At 35.2% G+C, this 20184-nt stretch overlaps 2 protein-coding genes across 2 annotated transcripts; both read right to left on the bottom strand.

Moving 5' to 3' along the window:
* Positions 1 to 291: 291 nt before the first annotated feature.
* On the bottom strand, positions 292 to 6338 carry LOC140007014 (cysteine-rich receptor-like protein kinase 25). Its single transcript, XM_072049695.1, has 6 exons — positions 5419 to 6338; positions 1889 to 2032; positions 1680 to 1804; positions 1381 to 1591; positions 813 to 1050; positions 292 to 676 (listed from the first exon to the last, which is right to left on the bottom strand). The coding sequence occupies exons 1-6, from the start codon at positions 6281 to 6283 to the stop codon at positions 355 to 357; spliced, it is 1905 nt and encodes a 634-aa protein (XP_071905796.1). The 5' UTR covers positions 6284 to 6338; the 3' UTR covers positions 292 to 354.
* Positions 6339 to 15187: 8849 nt separating this feature from the next.
* On the bottom strand, positions 15188 to 16597 carry LOC113688305 (cysteine-rich receptor-like protein kinase 10). The gene is made up of 4 exons (XM_072049694.1): positions 16375 to 16597; positions 15807 to 16044; positions 15520 to 15670; positions 15188 to 15259 (listed from the first exon to the last, which is right to left on the bottom strand). The coding sequence occupies exons 1-4, from the start codon at positions 16595 to 16597 to the stop codon at positions 15188 to 15190; spliced, it is 684 nt and encodes a 227-aa protein (XP_071905795.1).
* Between the last annotated feature and the right edge of the window lie 3587 nt (positions 16598 to 20184).

The following is a 20184-nucleotide window of genomic DNA, read 5'->3' as shown; positions in this document are numbered from 1 at the left end:
CTATGCAAAATTTGAATTTCAAATTTAACTTTTACACACATATCATGAATCTAAGGGTGATAGTATATACACTGTCAGTGTACATATGATTTATTCATAAAAGATTTCGAATCGCAACCTTTTTTCCCATCATTGTAGTTAAGTATAACCTGAGAAAGAAGTACAATGGTCTTTACTAAAATTTACAAGTACTCTACTTTGAGTGTGTGACAACGTACAAAACGAGAGAAAGAATAGCAATTATGACAAGTCTTGCATCCGACATCTAAAAATTTCCATAAGAAGCACATAAACAGAAGTACGTATTTATTTAGGGCAGGTAGTTCATAAATTATCGTGCCATTTTGGTCTGGTTCACACAAAAAATGGTATTGCAAGTTTAGGTGAATTTAATAATGAAAAAAAAAGAAAAGATAAAAGGTTGAAAATTAGGAGTGCCAATATCAAATCCTCCTCCCCAGTTCTGCAAAAGCCAAAAAAAAAAAAGGTAACAACTATAGCAAAGGTTTTGCAATTTGTACTTACATAGCTTAGAAGGTCTTCGGAATCTCTAGATTGATGGAAGTCACTGCTCTTCTTGCCCGTGACAATTTCCAAAATTACAACCCCAAAACTAAACACGTCTGACTTTAGTGAGAACTGACCCCACCTTGTGTATTCAGGAGCCATATAACCACTACAAGCCACAACGATTGTTATAATCAGCACAAAGATAATCCGAATGATGCAATCAAATGGAGGTGTACATAATTTTCCATGAAAGATTCAAAGTGATATTATGTGAGAAAAGATAGTATGGGAGCAAAACTTACACTGTCCCTGCAATTCTATTTGTGTTTCCTTCATATTGATCAACTCCACAAATCTTTGCCATGCCAAAATCTGCTATCTTTGGACTCATATTTTCATCCAATAATATATTACTTACTTTGAGATCGCGATGAACAATTCTTAGACGAGAATCCTCATGCAGATAAAGAAGTCCTTTTGCTATACCTCCAATGATATTGTAACGTCTTGACCAGTTCAATGATCGTTTATTTTCTGGATCTACACAAATTTAAACAATAACTCCAGAAAGCATATGTTTAGCTTTTAAAATATAAATGCACTCCACAGACACTTCACCCTAAAGGTTTTAAATTGTCCCACTTCAGTATAATTATTAATGAAATCATCCCACTTTGACAATTGAGTGAGTGATTGTAATGATGTGTGACAAATGTGAAATATCCAAAATTAAAGTTTAAAAACTAAAGTTTGAGTGCGTCTGTGGTTTAAGGGTCTAAACTAGAATTAAACATTTGTCTAGAGCCATAAATAGAACCCACCATAGATGGCAACAAAAAATTACTATAAGTATGTCTAGATTGAACCCACCAAAGAGAAAGTAGTCAAGGCTTTTGTTGGCAACAAATTCATAGATGAGTATCTTTTCTTCTCCTTCCAGGCAAAATCCCAATAGCCGAACTAGATTTCTGTGTTGAAGCTTTGCAACTACTACAATTTCATTTTTAAATTCTTCTGCACCTTGCACTGAGCTCCTTGACAGCCTTTTAACAGCTACTTCTTGTCCATTACCAAGTACACCCTGATTAAACATGCATACTAGAATTTAATTGAAATATTAAATGTGTAGATATTCAAATTCACAAAAGCAAAATATCTCATGCAAAGACCTTGTATACACGACCAAATCCACCTTCGCCAATTTTGTTATCCACAGAGAAGTTATTTGTGGCAATTTGAATTTCAGTTAAGCTATACTGTAAGGATTCGGCTGTTAAGATCTCAGCAACTCCATCTACACCAGGGATAAGCAACTTCACTCAATTTATTAGTTCAAAAACCTCTGAGGTTTCCTGTAATTGCAATCAATAAACTTTACCACTTGTTTCCGGTGCCATTGCAACACGACTCTTCCGCAATCTTCTTTTCAGGAAAACTAAAGCCATGACAAATAGCACAACAGCAACCCCAATTAATGGGACAGCAATTGAAAAAGCTGCTCGCGGGGGGCTTCGCCCTTTGCCTGGATGAAAGTTAGTTTAATTTAGCTTCGAAAGTCAGCTGATCATAGGAGATCAAGTTTATTAAACTTCGAGGCAGAGTCACTCTGAGACAGCCTTACATAGACAAAAAGCTAGAGTTGAGATCCTCTCTATTACTTTCTCACCATTTATGTGCCTAAATTTTTCATAACAGTCTATTTATGTCAATAATTTTACTTCCACAAGTAGAACAACATACTTAAAATTCATTCTCATTTATGAATTTTTTGTCATTCAATTTGTACAAAACACTTTGACGGTGCGAAATGGGTCAAAATATAATTACAATAAAAAATGTAAAGTTTGATCCAATAGTAAAATCCAATAGCTTAACTGTGTTTGGACAAATCACCAAAAAAATCTTTACCCTATGCACTTGTAGCCTTGTGTAGAAGTGCAAATCCTTATTTCTTATTTGCTGGATGATTTCGCACCACGCATCTGTGGCCTGTGAAATTGGATAGCATAAGTTTCCTTCTCTTTCAGAAGACCATGGATCTGAGGTGGGAAATCACCCAACGATGTGTTTCCTCTGCGGTGTTTTTTGTTCTTTTGTCATGTATTTGTTTTTAGTTATTCCATTTTGATTTTTTATGACCCTACATGAAGAATACATGGCAATATGCATAGTTATTAAACTCGATTGGACAAGAAATCCAACAGAGGGACCAGGGCAACAGGTGACTAGTTTAACCAATCAGTCATTAGTTGAAGTAGTGGGTACTAAATTAATATTTACAATTATAAAATAGTAATAAAGTACTTTTAAATACTAATTGTTATACTTTGAAAGATATATTATGAACATACAAATATTAATAGAAGATTCAATTTCATTTTACTGTACTTGCATATAATTAAATAACACATTCAAATATAGAACAAAATTGTATCACTTATTTTCAAAGATATAGCATTATTTTTATTATTTTATCTTTCAAAAATAAAATAATTTCTAACAACTCAAATATTGTAAGTTTGAAAGTTAAAAGAATTAATTGTATAACAAAAAAGTAAACAAGTTTATGTAATAAAACATTTAATTATCAAGTAAAAACTAAGCAAGTAGTAAAATTTTATACACATTTAAATGAAAATCCAACATACAAATCTAGTCAAAAGTATATTACACTTTATTTCAAAAACAATGATCCACAATTGTATTAGAAAAAAGAACCCAGTCAAGTGGAAAACCGGACAGGCTCCAATTGAACCACCATGTCAAATAGGTTTGATCGGACCAATTCATTCTCCAATCAAACTAGAAATCCTTTCGGCCGGATGGTCGAGTTATTGGTAGGATTAAACGAATCGAATCACCTACGAGCAATTCAATCCAAAGCTCGAGTCGAGCTCGATCAACATCGAACTCGAGTCGAGCTCAACCTGATCAAGTCAAACTCGAATTTAAATTCGAGTTCAAAGATATTCAACTCATTAGTTCATAAGCCGACTTAATTATATATATATATTATTTTTTATTTTAATAGTAAAATTACGTTTATATTCCTAATATTTTATTATTTGTTAAGAAAATTATTATTTTATTTCCTTTTTAAAAAATAAAATAATTTTTTTAAATTCGAGTTTGAATTCAAACTCGATTCAAATTTGAGTCAAGTTCGAGCTCAAGTTGTTACATTGAGAGCTTGTTGAGTTCAAGCTCGAGTTTGAGCTTGATAAAACTAAGTCAAGTTTGAATCGATTAAACCAAAGTCGACTCTACTCAACTCATTTATAGCCTATTTCATTGGGCTGATTGTTTCAACTACTAGGGTCACGCCAGGTTCAATAACTATAGGGGATGAAATAAAAAGTAAAACAAAAATTCCATTGTGAAACAAATGTAAAAAAAATTTATTTGGCAAGAAAACAATGATAGGATTTAAAAGTGGAGGAGAAAGGAAATTTGAATTTAAGATCTCTAAATCCTAAGGTCTCAACCTTAGCCACTAAGCATATAGTGTTATACCTCATGATCTCTTGTGCATGTGAAATTATCCTATTATCCTGGCCCCTTGAACTTTCTTTGAAAGTGGATCACTGATTTTTCCTTTTTAGGCTAAATTAACTTCAAAGAGGGTAAATATGGTATTGGTTGATTTCAATGCTAATATTTGTCTTGTATATTTTTTTCTCAGCTATTTTCTACTTTGGGCTCTTGAACTATAGACATACTACCACTTTAATCATTAAATTTCAAAGTTAAGCACTTTATTTCTTAAAATATGAAATTCATCTTACTTTAGTTCTTAATAATTGTATTCAAAATTTTGACAGCTAGTTTTGTCACAAAACAAAGAAAGATCAAATGGCTTCACGTTGCCAAAGCACAACTAAGGTAAAATTGCGATTTTGAAACCACAAGGGGTTAAGAGGCAAAACATTAAACCACAAAGAAGTAACATTAATTTAATTATTTAATATCATATTTCAAACTAGCAAACAAATATATTGCACTATAACGGAAAATCTTTTACATGCATACAATACATCATCGATCTTCTTCAATGTCTTTGTCCTAAAGTGGAAAAACTAAAATGGATTCTTCTTTGCATTATGCCATAGTAATTTCATTTTTTTACATCAATTTTGCTATCAATAGCATTCATAATATAACTCATGTACTATTTTAGTTAAACTCAAAAGTTAAATTAAAAATACCAAACTTTTTCCATTTGATTAATCATTGGAAAATTTTCCATGAACTTAAACCCTTTTACACTATATAAATGTTTCTAGCAAATTGAATGCAAAAACTTTCTCAAATGCACTTTATATTCATGTATGCTGATCAAGCAATCAAAATAAAATTATAACATAAGTATATGAGTTTTAAAAACCATATCATAGATAAATGGATAGATAACTAAATAAAAACGTAATGCAAAAGTGCCCAACCCATTTTCGGACGTCAGGCCATCACGGTTAAAGGGATTCCGCAATGACCATAACAATACTACTTCAACAGTTGAACATATATTCAATAGTTATTACAGTCCTAATGCTTGCAAAAAGACTAAATTTACTGTCCATAAATGACAAATGATGGATCCAAATTTGCATGTGATCTGCTAATGCTGAAATCTTACTGTTGCGTATTCAACTAAAATTTGACTTAGAAAATTCAATAAGTTACGTGGTGGTCTTCTATAGGTACATATTTTCGTTTGAAAGTGAATTCACACCCCTCATCCTATATTTACATATTCTACTAACTTCAATAATATTAATTCCAATAATAAAGGTATGAATTTAAAATGAAGGCATGTGAATTTAGTACTACAAACAAGAAATTGTAAGAATTAAGATTGTATTCAACACCAATTCCAAGAAGAGACGGCCATAGCAAGGCTGCAGAACTTACCTTCAGTGGATTTAGGAGGAGGACCGCCAGGAGAGTTTGGCGATGCAGAGGATACAGTATCATAGAAGCTGGAGACCTCATACCTCAGGTTACAGCTTGGATAAATTACTCTCCCTCCCTGCTTCTTGGAACAGCACGCGGGTACATCTCTTATAGCCTCTGTGAGGCACCTGTTACAGTCATCAGGGGATAGATCTGGTGTGCACTGCGTAAGGGTATACAATCTCTTTTGATCAGTGGAATAATTGCCTTCTTCGACAGCAAACTTTTTGCCCATGGCATGATATGCAGCCTCATCCGCAGCGTTATGCAACAAATTGATCAATACCATTATGAATTTGTCCCAGTCAGGTCCAGGGACATCGACTGGATTGCGCCTAGTCAAATTCTCTCCCAAATCAGCCTTGGAGAAGATCGTCTGGTCAGAAAAACGTACCAAGCACTCGTCATACCAAACAATAGCAGCTGTTTGATTCGGGCACTCATGAAGTAGTCGTGTGCGGGCATCTGCGACGCATTCTTTGCAAACATCAGTGTTGACATCACCTCGACAGAGAAAGAGGCCATAGACCTTGTTTGAAGGGTCATCGCCAGTACTGAAATTATAGAAGCCATTGTTGTCTGTCCAAGATGCATGCGAAGACAGAGTGTCAAGCAAGAAATTCAGATTGGCTCTGTAAATGCTGCCGGAAGGACTGTTAGGATTGTATGTAATATTTCCACAGTAAGAGTCAAGATAGTTCCAGGGGTTTGTGTCGTTGGAAGTGGAACAACAATATTCAATGGTATGGAAGCTAAGCAAACAAAGCATGTAATATTTGAAGTGGAACAACAAATTTCTGGAGATCATTTCAAAGGAAGGCATCAAAAGAGTAAAAGGCTAACAACCTACAAACTAGATTGGTAGATTAGGAGCCAAATTAAGTATTGTTTGAGGGACCATGAAAGTTGTATAAGCCAGGAAAACTTATGGCCTGGGAAAACTTGACCTTGGCAGACAACCAACTCGCCTGGACGTGAACCATCAGCTGAATGGTCTCTAACCAAAATTCAATACGTCAGTAATAGATTTTTACCTTTTGACAAAAAAAAAAATAATGGATTTTGACGGGAATGCAAATTTCAGGATGCTAACAACTATCAAACAACGTCATCGTGGAGGATAATTGTAATTTGAGTAAAGTGGACCCAAATTGAATCTCTATCTATTAGTTCAATACTTTTAAGAAAAAGTTCTCTATATATAGTTAAAAGGATAAATTATACACATAATCCCCTATAGATTCATTGATTGTCACATGACAACCCTAATATTTTCAATATTCATATAAAACCTCTATGGTTTCATATAAAATAGAAATTTTACAAAAAAAAATCTTATGTTACACAATTAGTTGAACTACTATTATTGCCCTTACTTAAATATTAAATCGAACAACAATCAGACCACCTTGTATAAAGTTATAGAAGAATTATGTGGATAAATACAAAATCTATAGAGGGTTAAAGTAGATATTTATAAATTGTAGGAGCATTAAGTGGATATTATTAATTCACCACATGCATTTTTGGAGCACATCTAGTTCAATCACTGTAACCATTGATGTTTTCCGTCTATTTTTCATATTACATGAAACAATAGGGGTTTATGCGGATATTTTGAAATGTAAAGGAGATCATATATTAATATAAAAATCCAAGGTGATTACATGTAATTTACCATAAAATCCCGTAAAGTCTGTCGCATTTTAATTGGATTGAAACTTTCCAATAATTTTTGTTGTCAAAAATGCCAATAAACTGTCCAACTACTTGTTTTGCAGTACATACGTGTTCACCATTTTGTCAAACTGATTTACATTTCTTAATCTTCTTTTGATTAATTCAAAGGAACCCTCAAGGAAAGCAACGTCTACCCATTTATTAATGACCAATTCCGCGTTGCTTTGTTTTAAAAAATTCATCAAGTTTAAGAGCCACTTTTTGAACATAGTTACAAGGGTGCCTGCAGCATCAGTAAGAAGCGACCATTATGATGGTTGCTGATCTTTGTTTTTGCAAGAAACCGGTCACAATAGAGCTACTCCTGTAAATCCTCGTTTATGTTATCAGTTTTTGTGAACCAGGGTTTTTCGAGAATGAAAAGGAACTAATATTCTCTTGCTCCATATTCTAACTTAAGCGATGACCAACCTAAAAATCCCCACTACACTACTAAGTAGTAGGCCATAATATATGCTTTCCTGCTGTGGATGAGAGAGAGAGAGGATTGGAGGTGGAAAAGAAAGAGAAGGAAATCTTTGTTATTGTTTTGCATTAGAATCTTTAATATAGGAAGAAAATCTTTGTTATTGTTTTGCATTGGAGAACCTAGTAAATTCTTTAATATAGGAAGAAAATCAAAAGGAGCTCTAACATTTAAAGGAAATTTGTGATCCTATTGCCAATTGCGTTTGTACACATATCTTCTCAATGATCTCATTCTCATACGTCGAGAGCTACATACATTAAGCAAAACCGCTATGATTATCTAACCTAAAAAATTTTAAAAAAAAATTCTTCAACAAAAAAGGGAAAAAAATGCAAAGATTTGCAAGATTACAGGAAAATTAAGAATTGTGTCTTGTCCCCAATACTTCAATGCTGCCAAGTCAAATGCACGTGCAGAAGCTTCTTCATCATCGTAAGCTCCTGCCAGGAAAAAAACAAGTGACTCTTTTTTCTTTTCTTATTTCATATGTCAGCACAAGAAGTTTAGTGATAAACTTCTTTTCAAACCGATATAGTAATATTTCTTTCAAATTTCGAATTGAGGTTTAGTGATAATTAAAGAATTTGATAGTACCTTTTATCCAATCTACTAAGTGCACGTAATAGAAGGACCTAAATTTTAAGAAAAAGTCAATCAAAATTTCAAGCATGACGAAAGTCAAAATATTGAATGGAGTGGAAAGTCAAGCTTAAAATTGAAACTCGATGTTGATTTCGAACCCGAGTTGGAGCATGTTAAAAATAAGGCTCAGCCGGATTCGATTACACTTCGGCCCACACCAACCCCCGTCACTAATCTCAATATTTGAAATTCCTTCGAGCTCTAAACGGCAACCTATCCTTTCTTGACATGCGTCACAATAAACTATCAATAGATACCATTAGGGAACGGCTTCAAGCCCTTTAAAAAAAATGATGAAATACAGAGTCCTCCTTAACGTGCCAATAGTTTTTCCTGTCAATCACAACATCACAATTCCCTAGCTTTTCCTGACCCAGAAAAAGAAAGAATGAAATGAAGGAAAGAAAAATCCAAGATGAAGAATAAGAAATATTTTGTTGATCTGCCATTATCTCCCATACACTTGCTAAGATATTCACTTGTATAATTTTGGGTTGATAATTTTGTATTTTTTAATATCAATTTCCATATTCTAAATTTCATCTATGCATTTGGGGATTTCATAGAATTTTATATACCTTTAAATTCTCAAGATTTCTAGGTTTTTTGTGATTATTTATGTAGCAGAATAATTCACAGATGTAGTTATTCACTTGAAAAAGTTCATATGCTAAATGTGAAGATTGTATAAATGCATCAACTATCCTTTTTCTTTTTTGCGTAATCATTGATAGTTGGGATAGCCATCATATTTACACAATTATATGAATGGTTTTTCTTTGCTTGAAGAAAAGGGAAAAAGATTGGCTAAGTTACATTAAAAAGAAGAATAGAAAAAGGTAAGTCCAATAAGGAAAAGAATAAAGAAAAGAGAAAATTAAATGACAAAATTGGGTAAATACTTTAAACCAAAAAAAAAAAAGAAGGAATAACAAATACGAAGATTGTATGAATGCAAGTACAATGTTATTACAATAGAATACTTAAGAAAGCTTAGGTGATAATAAATCATTGAATGCTGAAAAAGTTCCAAATCAGGATGAATCTGATATAATTTAAACTCTTTTTAACTAATAACACACTCCAAGAATTGTGAACCAAGACAGCCTTCATATTGGTTTTGTTACCAAACGTATACAATGATATAATTGATAGACTCAGTTTGGAAGCCAACTTTGCTATGTACAAATGGTAAAAGTTCAAGACATACTGTTTGTTCGATCAGCTGGGGATTAATGTTCATAAATAAAATTGCTCTTCTATTTTTAAAAAATATCTAAAGAGCGACAACAACTTGCATTTTCTTTCAAGCACATCCTTATACCCCTAAGGTGGAAGAAGTCAATTAGTGTGAAGAAGCAAACATTGAAGCGATCCCCTAATTTCCAACAATAGTGGGCAAATTTAGATACCTTCCTGGTTAATGAATCATGCTTCAAAATCTACAACATAAGGCTGATGATGAACTTGATATTTTCTTCCAGAATTGGCCTATTTCTTCCTTCATCTGGGATATGGTTCAGTAATTGATGCATCATTGACAGAGCTTGGAGCTGAAGTTCTTTGAGTGTTGGATTGATCAACTTTCAGCTCGTCTACCCTGTTCTCCGATCCATTGCTCCGGAAAACTGCCGGACGATGTGGAGTTGGTAGGGAAACAGAACCAGGATTGTGCATGCAGACCACGGAAGCCATTGTGGGTCTTTTACTGGCATCTTCTTCAACACATAGTAAGCCAACTTGGATGCATTGAATGACTTCATTTCTGGCATAAGAATCTCCAATGCTTGAATCCAAAAGAGCTAAAGTTTGGCCGCGTCTCCAATGGTTCCAAGCCTTTTCGAAATAATCCCACTCATAAGGTGTACATTCTTAAAAACTTCAATTAGCTTAAATAGATATACAGGTAAATGTCAATATTCACAATAGGCAATTGTCAATACTCTCTATTTCAAGTTTAATCATATAAAAGGATGAATTGATCTTTCCTACACTGACAAGTTTAATCATATAAAAGGATGGATTGATCTTTCCTACACTGACAGTGTTGAAATGCCTTGAATTAGATCTTCAACCCCCGCTGAGCTGTACGGTTTCGGGTCTTGTTTTGGGCCTATTGTTGGGTCCAGTCTGTTTGGCTGTATATATATACACCTTATGTTAGTTTGTAAACTATTTTTCTGATTGCAACCCTAATAAAATCTGATTTCCCCCAAGTTGTTCTTGTCTGCTCTTGTTTGTTCTTCTGTTCCGCTGCAACTGATATAACAAACTGGTATCAGAGCTCTAGGTTTGTCCTAGGGCTCGGATCACGCAACAACATGTCTGCTTTGAACATCAAGATCGACAAGTTCACTGGGAGAAATAGTTTCAGTCTATGGCAGATCAAGATGCGGGCTCTGTTAAAGCAACAGGGTCTGTGGAGTCCGCTGACGAAGAAGAAATCGGATTCCGTTGATGAAGAGTCGATGAGTCTGGAGGAAAAGGCTCACTCGACAATCATGCTGTGTCTGGCAGATGATGTCATCACTGAGGTCGCCGGTGAAGAAACTGCTGCGGGTTTGTGGGTTAAACTTGAAAGTCTCTATATGACGAAGTCTTTAACCAACAAGTTGCTCCTAAAGCAACGTCTGTTCGGTCTGCGTATGCATGAAGGTACTCCTCTTCGAGAACATTTAGATCAATTAAATACAATTCTTCTTGAATTGCGTAATATTGATGTTAAAATTGAGGATGAGGATGCCGCGTTGATTCTATTAGTGTCTCTACCGTTATCGTATGAGAATTTTGTTCAGTCTTTTATTGGCGGTAAAGATACAGTGACTTTAGAAGAAGTAAGATCAGCACTGCATAGTAGAGAGTTGCGCCATAAGGCGGCTGGTAATGTTACAGATAATCAGGCTGCTGGGCTAGTTGTCAGCAGTAGTAAGGGAAAATTAGGGAAAAAGAAGTCCGGAAATAAGAAGCAGTTCTCTAAAGGTCCCAAGCCGGAGGATGTTTGTAACTATTGCAAGGAAAAGGGTCATTGGAAATCTGATTGTCCCAAGAAGAAGAAACAGCAGGAAAAACAACACGCTTCAGCTTCAGTTGCAGAAAAGGAAGCAGAAAATTCAGAAGAAGACCTGGCCCTAATTGCAAACGAACCAACACATCACTCTGATGTGTGGGTTCTTGATTCTGGGGCGTCCTATCACATATGTCCAAATAGAGAATGGTTTACAACATATGAGGAGATAGATGGCGGAAATGTCGTTAAGGCTAATAGCGCTGTCTGCAAGGCTGTTGGAATCGGTTCGATTAAGATCAGGACACATACTGGAAAAATTGCCACACTGAACGAAGTCAGGCACGTCCCCAAAATGACGAAGAATCTGATATCACTTAGTACTCTTGACAGTAAGGGTTTCAGGTTCAGCGGAGGAAGTGGAGAGTTGTGCATCAGTAAAGGTTCATTAGTGGTTCTCAAAGGAGTTAAGCATGGCACCCTGTACATCTTACAAGGTTCTACGCTAACAGGTTCTGCTGCTGCTGCTGTTGCATCTTCTGAAGATCGCAGGTCTGATATGACCAAGCTATGGCACATTAGGCTTGGTCATATGAGCGAAAGGGGGATGCAGATTCTGTCTAAACGTGATCTTCTAGAAGGCCACAAGGTCACCGATCTTGGATTCTGTGAACATTGTACTTTCGGTAAACTACATCGCAGAAAGTTTGGGAAGGCAATTCACAGGACAAAAGGCACACTAGATTACATCCATTCTGACTGTTGGGGTCCTTCACGAGTTGAGTCTTTGGGAGGCTGCCGGTATTTTTTATCCATGATTGATGATTATTCAAGGATGACTTGGGTAATCGTTATGAAGGAAAAAGGTGAAGCTTTCAAGAACTTCAAGCAGTGGAAGGCCTTAGTGGAGAATCAAACTGGAAAGAAGATCAAAAGGCTGAGAACTGATAATGGCCTGGAATTCTGTTCAAAGGAGTTCGATGAATTCTGCAAAGATGAAGGAATTGCTCGGCATCACACAGTTCGGCACACACCACAACAAAATGGTGTAGCAGAACGCATGAATCAGACACTTCTAGAGAGAGCACGGTGTATGCTCTTCAATGCTGAGTTGCCAAGGAGGTTCTGGGCGGAAGCAGTAAGCACGGCCTGCTTCTTGATCAACCGTGCACCTCATACAGGTATAGACTGCAAGATACCTTATGAAGTGTGGTCTGGTATGTCCCCTACTTACTCAAATTTGAAGGCTTTTGGTTGTACTGCGTATTATCATGTCAGTGAGGGCAAACTAGAACCAAGGGCTAAAAAGGGAGTGTTTCTGGGATATGGAGATGGGGTTAAAGGATAAAGAATCTGGTCACCCTCAGAAAAGAAAGTTATACTTAGTAGAAGTGTAATTTTTGATGAAAACTCTATACTTAACCCCCCTGTGAAGACTGTTGTTGAAGAAAGTGCAGGTGTTGATAAACAGGTGGAGCTACAAATCATTCAAAATGGTTTTGAATCACAGCAGCAATTTAGTGATCATCAACAACTATCCTATGAAACTGAACCTCCTGCAGAAGTAGAGTCTCCAGAACCTACATCAGCAGAAAGGTTGGCACCTATATCCCATACTGCGTCAGAAACTCAGCAGCATGGTATTGCTTATGATCGTGCAAGAAGAGTGGGAGTACAAGCTCCCAGCAGGTATCGGGATTTTGTAGGTTATGCATTTCAGGTTGCTGAGGAGGTGGATTCTCCCGAACCCTCTACCTATAGAGAAGCTATTTCAGGCAGTGAGTCAGCTCAATGGCTTGCTGCAATGGGTGATGAAATGGAGTCGTTACACAAGAATGGCACTTGGGAATTGGTCAAACGGCCAGCAGAGAGAAAGGTTGTGACTTGCAAATGGGTCTTTAAAAGGAAGGAAGGAATTTCTCCAGCTGAGGGCATCAAGTATAAAGCACGTGTTGTTGCAAGAGGGTTCACTCAAAGAGAAGGAGTAGACTACAATGAGATTTTCTCACCAGTGGTCAGACATACTTCTATCAGGGTGCTACTAGCAATGGTTGCACATCAGGACTTAGAACTTGAGCAGCTAGACGTGAAGACAGCTTTCCTACATGGAGAGTTAGATGAAGAGATTTATATGACTCAGCCAGATGGATTCCTTGTTCCGGGAAAAGAAGATTATGTATGCAAGTTGAAGAAATCTTTGCATGGATTAAAGCAGTCCCCAAGGCAGTGGTATAAAAGATTTGACGGCTACATGATTGAGCTAGGCTACAACAGAAGTCAGTATGATTGTTGTGTATATCACAACAAACTTGAAGATGGTTCGATGATCTATTTGATTCTGTATGTAGATGATATGCTCATAGCTGCGAGGAACAAAGCTGATATACAGAAGTTGAAAAGTCTTCTCAGTGCAGAGTTTGAGATGAAAGACTTGGGTGCAGCACAGAAAATTCTGGGAATGGAGATTTTCAGGGATCGAAGTCAGAAGAAGCTTTTCTTATCACAAAAGAGCTATATTGAGAAGGTATTATCCAGATTTGGCATGTCTACAGCAAAGCCCTTGAATACTCCGAGTGCAGCGAATGCTCAGCTATCAGTTACGCTCGCACCACAGTCAGAAGCTGAGATAGAGTATATGGCTAAGGTTCCCTATTCTAGTGCAGTGGGTAGTTTGATGTATGCCATGGTTTGCACTAGACCTGATCTGGCACATGCAGTCAGTGTTGTTAGCAGATTTATGGCTAATCCTGGGAAGGAGCACTGGCTGGCCGTGAAACGAATTTTTCGGTACTTGAGGGGTACATCTGATGTTGGTCTCATCTATGGAGGTGATACAGAGTGTTTGGTTACAGGCTATTCAGATTCTGATTATTCTGGACATGTTGATAGTAGGAGGTCGATGACTGGTTATGTTTTCACTCTTGGGCATTCTGTAGTTAGTTGGAAAGCAACTCTACAACCTACAGTGACTCTGTCCACTACTGAGGCAGAGTATATGGCACTGACGGAGGCTGTTAAAGAGGGAATTTGGTTAAAGGGGCTGGTTGGAGATCTTGGCCTACATCAGGATCAGGCTAATATATATTGTGATAGTCTCAGTGCAATATGTCTAGCCAAGGATCAAGTTCATCATGAGAGGACTAAACACATTGATGTCCGATATCACTTCTTGAGATCTGAGACAAGGATCAAGGTGAAGAAAGTTGGCACTGCTGACAATCCTGCTGATATGTTCACCAAGCCGGTCCCTCATAGCAAGTTCAAACATTGTTTGGATTTGCTAAATGTCCTAAGTTTCTGATGGCCCTTATGGGCATTCTGATGGTACTTAGAGATAATTCTCTGAGTACTTCTGGCACTTCATTAGTGCATCTGTTACATTCTTTCGGGGAAGATTCAAGTCAAGGTGGAGATTGTTGAAATGCCTTGAATTAGATCTTCAACCCCCGCTGAGCTGTACGGTTTCGGGTCTTGTTTTGGGCCTATTGTTGGGTCCAGTCTGTTTGGCTGTATATATATACACCTTATGTTAGTTTGTAAACTATTTTTCTGATTGCAACCCTAATAAAATCTGATTTCCCCCAAGTTGTTCTTGTCTGCTCTTGTTTGTTCTTCTGTTCCGCTGCAACTGATATAACAGACAGTGTATACACTGTTGTCAGTGTTTGATGAACAACAACTATGCAAAATTTGAATTTCAAATTTAACTTTTACACACATATCATGAATCTAAGGGTGATAGTATATACACTGTCAGTGTACATATGATTTATTCATAAAAGATTTCGAATCGCAACCTTTTTTCCCATCATTGTAGTTAAGTATAACCTGAGAAAGAAGTACAATGGTCTTTACTAAAATTTACAAGTACTCTACTTTGAGTGTGTGACAACGTACAAAACGAGAGAAAGAATAGCAATTATGACAAGTCTTGCATCCGACATCTAAAAATTTCCATAAGAAGCACATAAACAGAAGTACGTATTTATTTAGGGCAGGTAGTTCATAAATTATCGTGCCATTTTGGTCTGGTTCACACAAAAAATGGTATTGCAAGTTTAGGTGAATTTAATAATGAAAAAAAAAGAAAAGATAAAAGGTTGAAAATTAGGAGTGCCAATATCAAATCCTCCTCCCCAGTTCTGCAAAAGCCAAAAAAAAAAAAGGTAACAACTATAGCAAAGGTTTTGCAATTTGTACTTACATAGCTTAGAAGGTCTTCGGAATCTCTAGATTGATGGAAGTCACTGCTCTTCTTGCCCGTGACAATTTCCAAAATTACAACCCCAAAACTAAACACGTCTGACTTTAGTGAGAACTGACCCCACCTTGTGTATTCAGGAGCCATATAACCACTACAAGCCACAACGATTGTTATAATCAGCACAAAGATAATCCGAATGATGCAATCAAATGGAGGTGTACATAATTTTCCATGAAAGATTCAAAGTGATATTATGTGAGAAAAGATAGTATGGGAGCAAAACTTACACTGTCCCTGCAATTCTATTTGTGTTTCCTTCATATTGATCAACTCCACAAATCTTTGCCATGCCAAAATCTGCTATCTTTGGACTCATATTTTCATCCAATAATATATTACTTACTTTGAGATCGCGATGAACAATTCTTAGACGAGAATCCTCATGCAGATAAAGAAGTCCTTTTGCTATACCTCCAATGATATTGTAACGTCTTGACCAGTTCAATGATCGTTTATTTTCTGGATCTACACAAATTTAAACAATAACTCCAGAAAGCATATGTTTAGCTTTTAAAATATAAATGCACTCCACAGACACTTCACCCTAAAGGTTTTAAATTGTCCCACTTCAGTATAATTATTAATGAAATCATCCCACTTTGACAATTGAGTGAGTGATTGTAATGATGTGTGACAAATGTGAAATATCCAAAATTAAAGTTTAAAAACTAAAGTTTGAGTGCGTCTGTGGTTTAAGGGTCTAAACTAGAATTAAACATTTGTCTAGAGCCATAAATAGAACCCACCATAGATGGCAACAAAAAATTACTATAAGTATGTCTAGATTGAACCCACCAAAGAGAAAGTAGTCAAGGCTTTTGTTGGCAACAAATTCATAGATGAGTATCTTTTCTTCTCCTTCCAGGCAAAATCCCAATAGCCGAACTAGATTTCTGTGTTGAAGCTTTGCAACTACTACAATTTCATTTTTAAATTCTTCTGCACCTTGCACTGAGCTCCTTGACAGCCTTTTAACAGCTACTTCTTGTCCATTACCAAGTACACCCTGATTAAACATGCATACTAGAATTTAATTGAAATATTAAATGTGTAGATATTCAAATTCACAAAAGCAAAATATCTCATGCAAAGACCTTGTATACACGACCAAATCCACCTTCGCCAATTTTGTTATCCACAGAGAAGTTATTTGTGGCAATTTGAATTTCAGTTAAGCTATACTGTAAGGATTCGGCTGTTAAGATCTCAGCAACTCCATCTACACCAGGGATAAGCAACTTCACTCAATTTATTAGTTCAAAAACCTCTGAGGTTTCCTGTAATTGCAATCAATAAACTTTACCACTTGTTTCCGGTGCCATTGCAACACGACTCTTCCGCAATCTTCTTTTCAGGAAAACTAAAGCCATGACAAATAGCACAACAGCAACCCCAATTAATGGGACAGCAATTGAAAAAGCTGCTCGCGGGGGGCTTCGCCCTTTGCCTGGATGAAAGTTAGTTTAATTTAGCTTCGAAAGTCAGCTGATCATAGGAGATCAAGTTTATTAAACTTCGAGGCAGAGTCACTCTGAGACAGCCTTACATAGACAAAAAGCTAGAGTTGAGATCCTCTCTATTACTTTCTCACCATTTATGTGCCTAAATTTTTCATAACAGTCTATTTATGTCAATAATTTTACTTCCACAAGTAGAACAACATACTTAAAATTCATTCTCATTTATGAATTTTTTGTCATTCAATTTGTACAAAACACTTTGACGGTGCGAAATGGGTCAAAATATAATTACAATAAAAAATGTAAAGTTTGATCCAATAGTAAAATCCAATAGCTTAACTGTGTTTGGACAAATCACCAAAAAAATCTTTACCCTATGCACTTGTAGCCTTGTGTAGAAGTGCAAATCCTTATTTCTTATTTGCTGGATGATTTCGCACCACGCATCTGTGGCCTGTGAAATTGGATAGCATAAGTTTCCTTCTCTTTCAGAAGACCATGGATCTGAGGTGGGAAATCACCCAACGATGTGTTTCCTCTGCGGTGTTTTTTGTTCTTTTGTCATGTATTTGTTTTTAGTTATTCCATTTTGATTTTTTATGACCCTACATGAAGAATACATGGCAATATGCATAGTTATTAAACTCGATTGGACAAGAAATCCAACAGAGGGACCAGGGCAACAGGTGACTAGTTTAACCAATCAGTCATTAGTTGAAGTAGTGGGTACTAAATTAATATTTACAATTATAAAATAGTAATAAAGTACTTTTAAATACTAATTGTTATACTTTGAAAGATATATTATGAACATACAAATATTAATAGAAGATTCAATTTCATTTTACTGTACTTGCATATAATTAAATAACACATTCAAATATAGAACAAAATTGTATCACTTATTTTCAAAGATATAGCATTATTTTTATTATTTTATCTTTCAAAAATAAAATAATTTCTAACAACTCAAATATTGTAAGTTTGAAAGTTAAAAGAATTAATTGTATAACAAAAAAGTAAACAAGTTTATGTAATAAAACATTTAATTATCAAGTAAAAACTAAGCAAGTAGTAAAATTTTATACACATTTAAATGAAAATCCAACATACAAATCTAGTCAAAAGTATATTACACTTTATTTCAAAAACAATGATCCACAATTGTATTAGAAAAAAGAACCCAGTCAAGTGGAAAACCGGACAGGCTCCAATTGAACCACCATGTCAAATAGGTTTGATCGGACCAATTCATTCTCCAATCAAACTAGAAATCCTTTCGGCCGGATGGTCGAGTTATTGGTAGGATTAAACGAATCGAATCACCTACGAGCAATTCAATCCAAAGCTCGAGTCGAGCTCGATCAACATCGAACTCGAGTCGAGCTCAACCTGATCAAGTCAAACTCGAATTTAAATTCGAGTTCAAAGATATTCAACTCATTAGTTCATAAGCCGACTTAATTATATATATATATTATTTTTTATTTTAATAGTAAAATTACGTTTATATTCCTAATATTTTATTATTTGTTAAGAAAATTATTATTTTATTTCCTTTTTAAAAAATAAAATAATTTTTTTAAATTCGAGTTTGAATTCAAACTCGATTCAAATTTGAGTCAAGTTCGAGCTCAAGTTGTTACATTGAGAGCTTGTTGAGTTCAAGCTCGAGTTTGAGCTTGATAAAACTAAGTCAAGTTTGAATCGATTAAACCAAAGTCGACTCTACTCAACTCATTTATAGCCTATTTCATTGGGCTGATTGTTTCAACTACTAGGGTCACGCCAGGTTCAATAACTATAGGGGATGAAATAAAAAGTAAAACAAAAATTCCATTGTGAAACAAATGTAAAAAAAATTTATTTGGCAAGAAAACAATGATAGGATTTAAAAGTGGAGGAGAAAGGAAATTTGAATTTAAGATCTCTAAATCCTAAGGTCTCAACCTTAGCCACTAAGCATATAGTGTTATACCTCATGATCTCTTGTGCATGTGAAATTATCCTATTATCCTGGCCCCTTGAACTTTCTTTGAAAGTGGATCACTGATTTTTCCTTTTTAGGCTAAATTAACTTCAAAGAGGGTAAATATGGTATTGGTTGATTTCAATGCTAATATTTGTCTTGTATATTTTTTTCTCAGCTATTTTCTACTTTGGGCTCTTGAACTATAGACATACTACCACTTTAATCATTAAATTTCAAAGTTAAGCACTTTATTTCTTAAAATATGAAATTCATCTTACTTTAGTTCTTAATAATTGTATTCAAAATTTTGACAGCTAGTTTTGTCACAAAACAAAGAAAGATCAAATGGCTTCACGTTGCCAAAGCACAACTAAGGTAAAATTGCGATTTTGAAACCACAAGGGGTTAAGAGGCAAAACATTAAACCACAAAGAAGTAACATTAATTTAATTATTTAATATCATATTTCAAACTAGCAAACAAATATATTGCACTATAACGGAAAATCTTTTACATGCATACAATACATCATCGATCTTCTTCAATGTCTTTGTCCTAAAGTGGAAAAACTAAAATGGATTCTTCTTTGCATTATGCCATAGTAATTTCATTTTTTTACATCAATTTTGCTATCAATAGCATTCATAATATAACTCATGTACTATTTTAGTTAAACTCAAAAGTTAAATTAAAAATACCAAACTTTTTCCATTTGATTAATCATTGGAAAATTTTCCATGAACTTAAACCCTTTTACACTATATAAATGTTTCTAGCAAATTGAATGCAAAAACTTTCTCAAATGCACTTTATATTCATGTATGCTGATCAAGCAATCAAAATAAAATTATAACATAAGTATATGAGTTTTAAAAACCATATCATAGATAAATGGATAGATAACTAAATAAAAACGTAATGCAAAAGTGCCCAACCCATTTTCGGACGTCAGGCCATCACGGTTAAAGGGATTCCGCAATGACCATAACAATACTACTTCAACAGTTGAACATATATTCAATAGTTATTACAGTCCTAATGCTTGCAAAAAGACTAAATTTACTGTCCATAAATGACAAATGATGGATCCAAATTTGCATGTGATCTGCTAATGCTGAAATCTTACTGTTGCGTATTCAACTAAAATTTGACTTAGAAAATTCAATAAGTTAC

The sequence above is a fragment of the Coffea arabica genome, chromosome 5e (genome assembly GCF_036785885.1).
Source record: "Coffea arabica cultivar ET-39 chromosome 5e, Coffea Arabica ET-39 HiFi, whole genome shotgun sequence".
Taxonomy (NCBI): domain Eukaryota; kingdom Viridiplantae; phylum Streptophyta; class Magnoliopsida; order Gentianales; family Rubiaceae; genus Coffea; species Coffea arabica.
The sequence above is the reverse complement of the archived record's forward strand: the minus strand, read 5'-3'. Positions and strand labels throughout refer to the sequence as shown.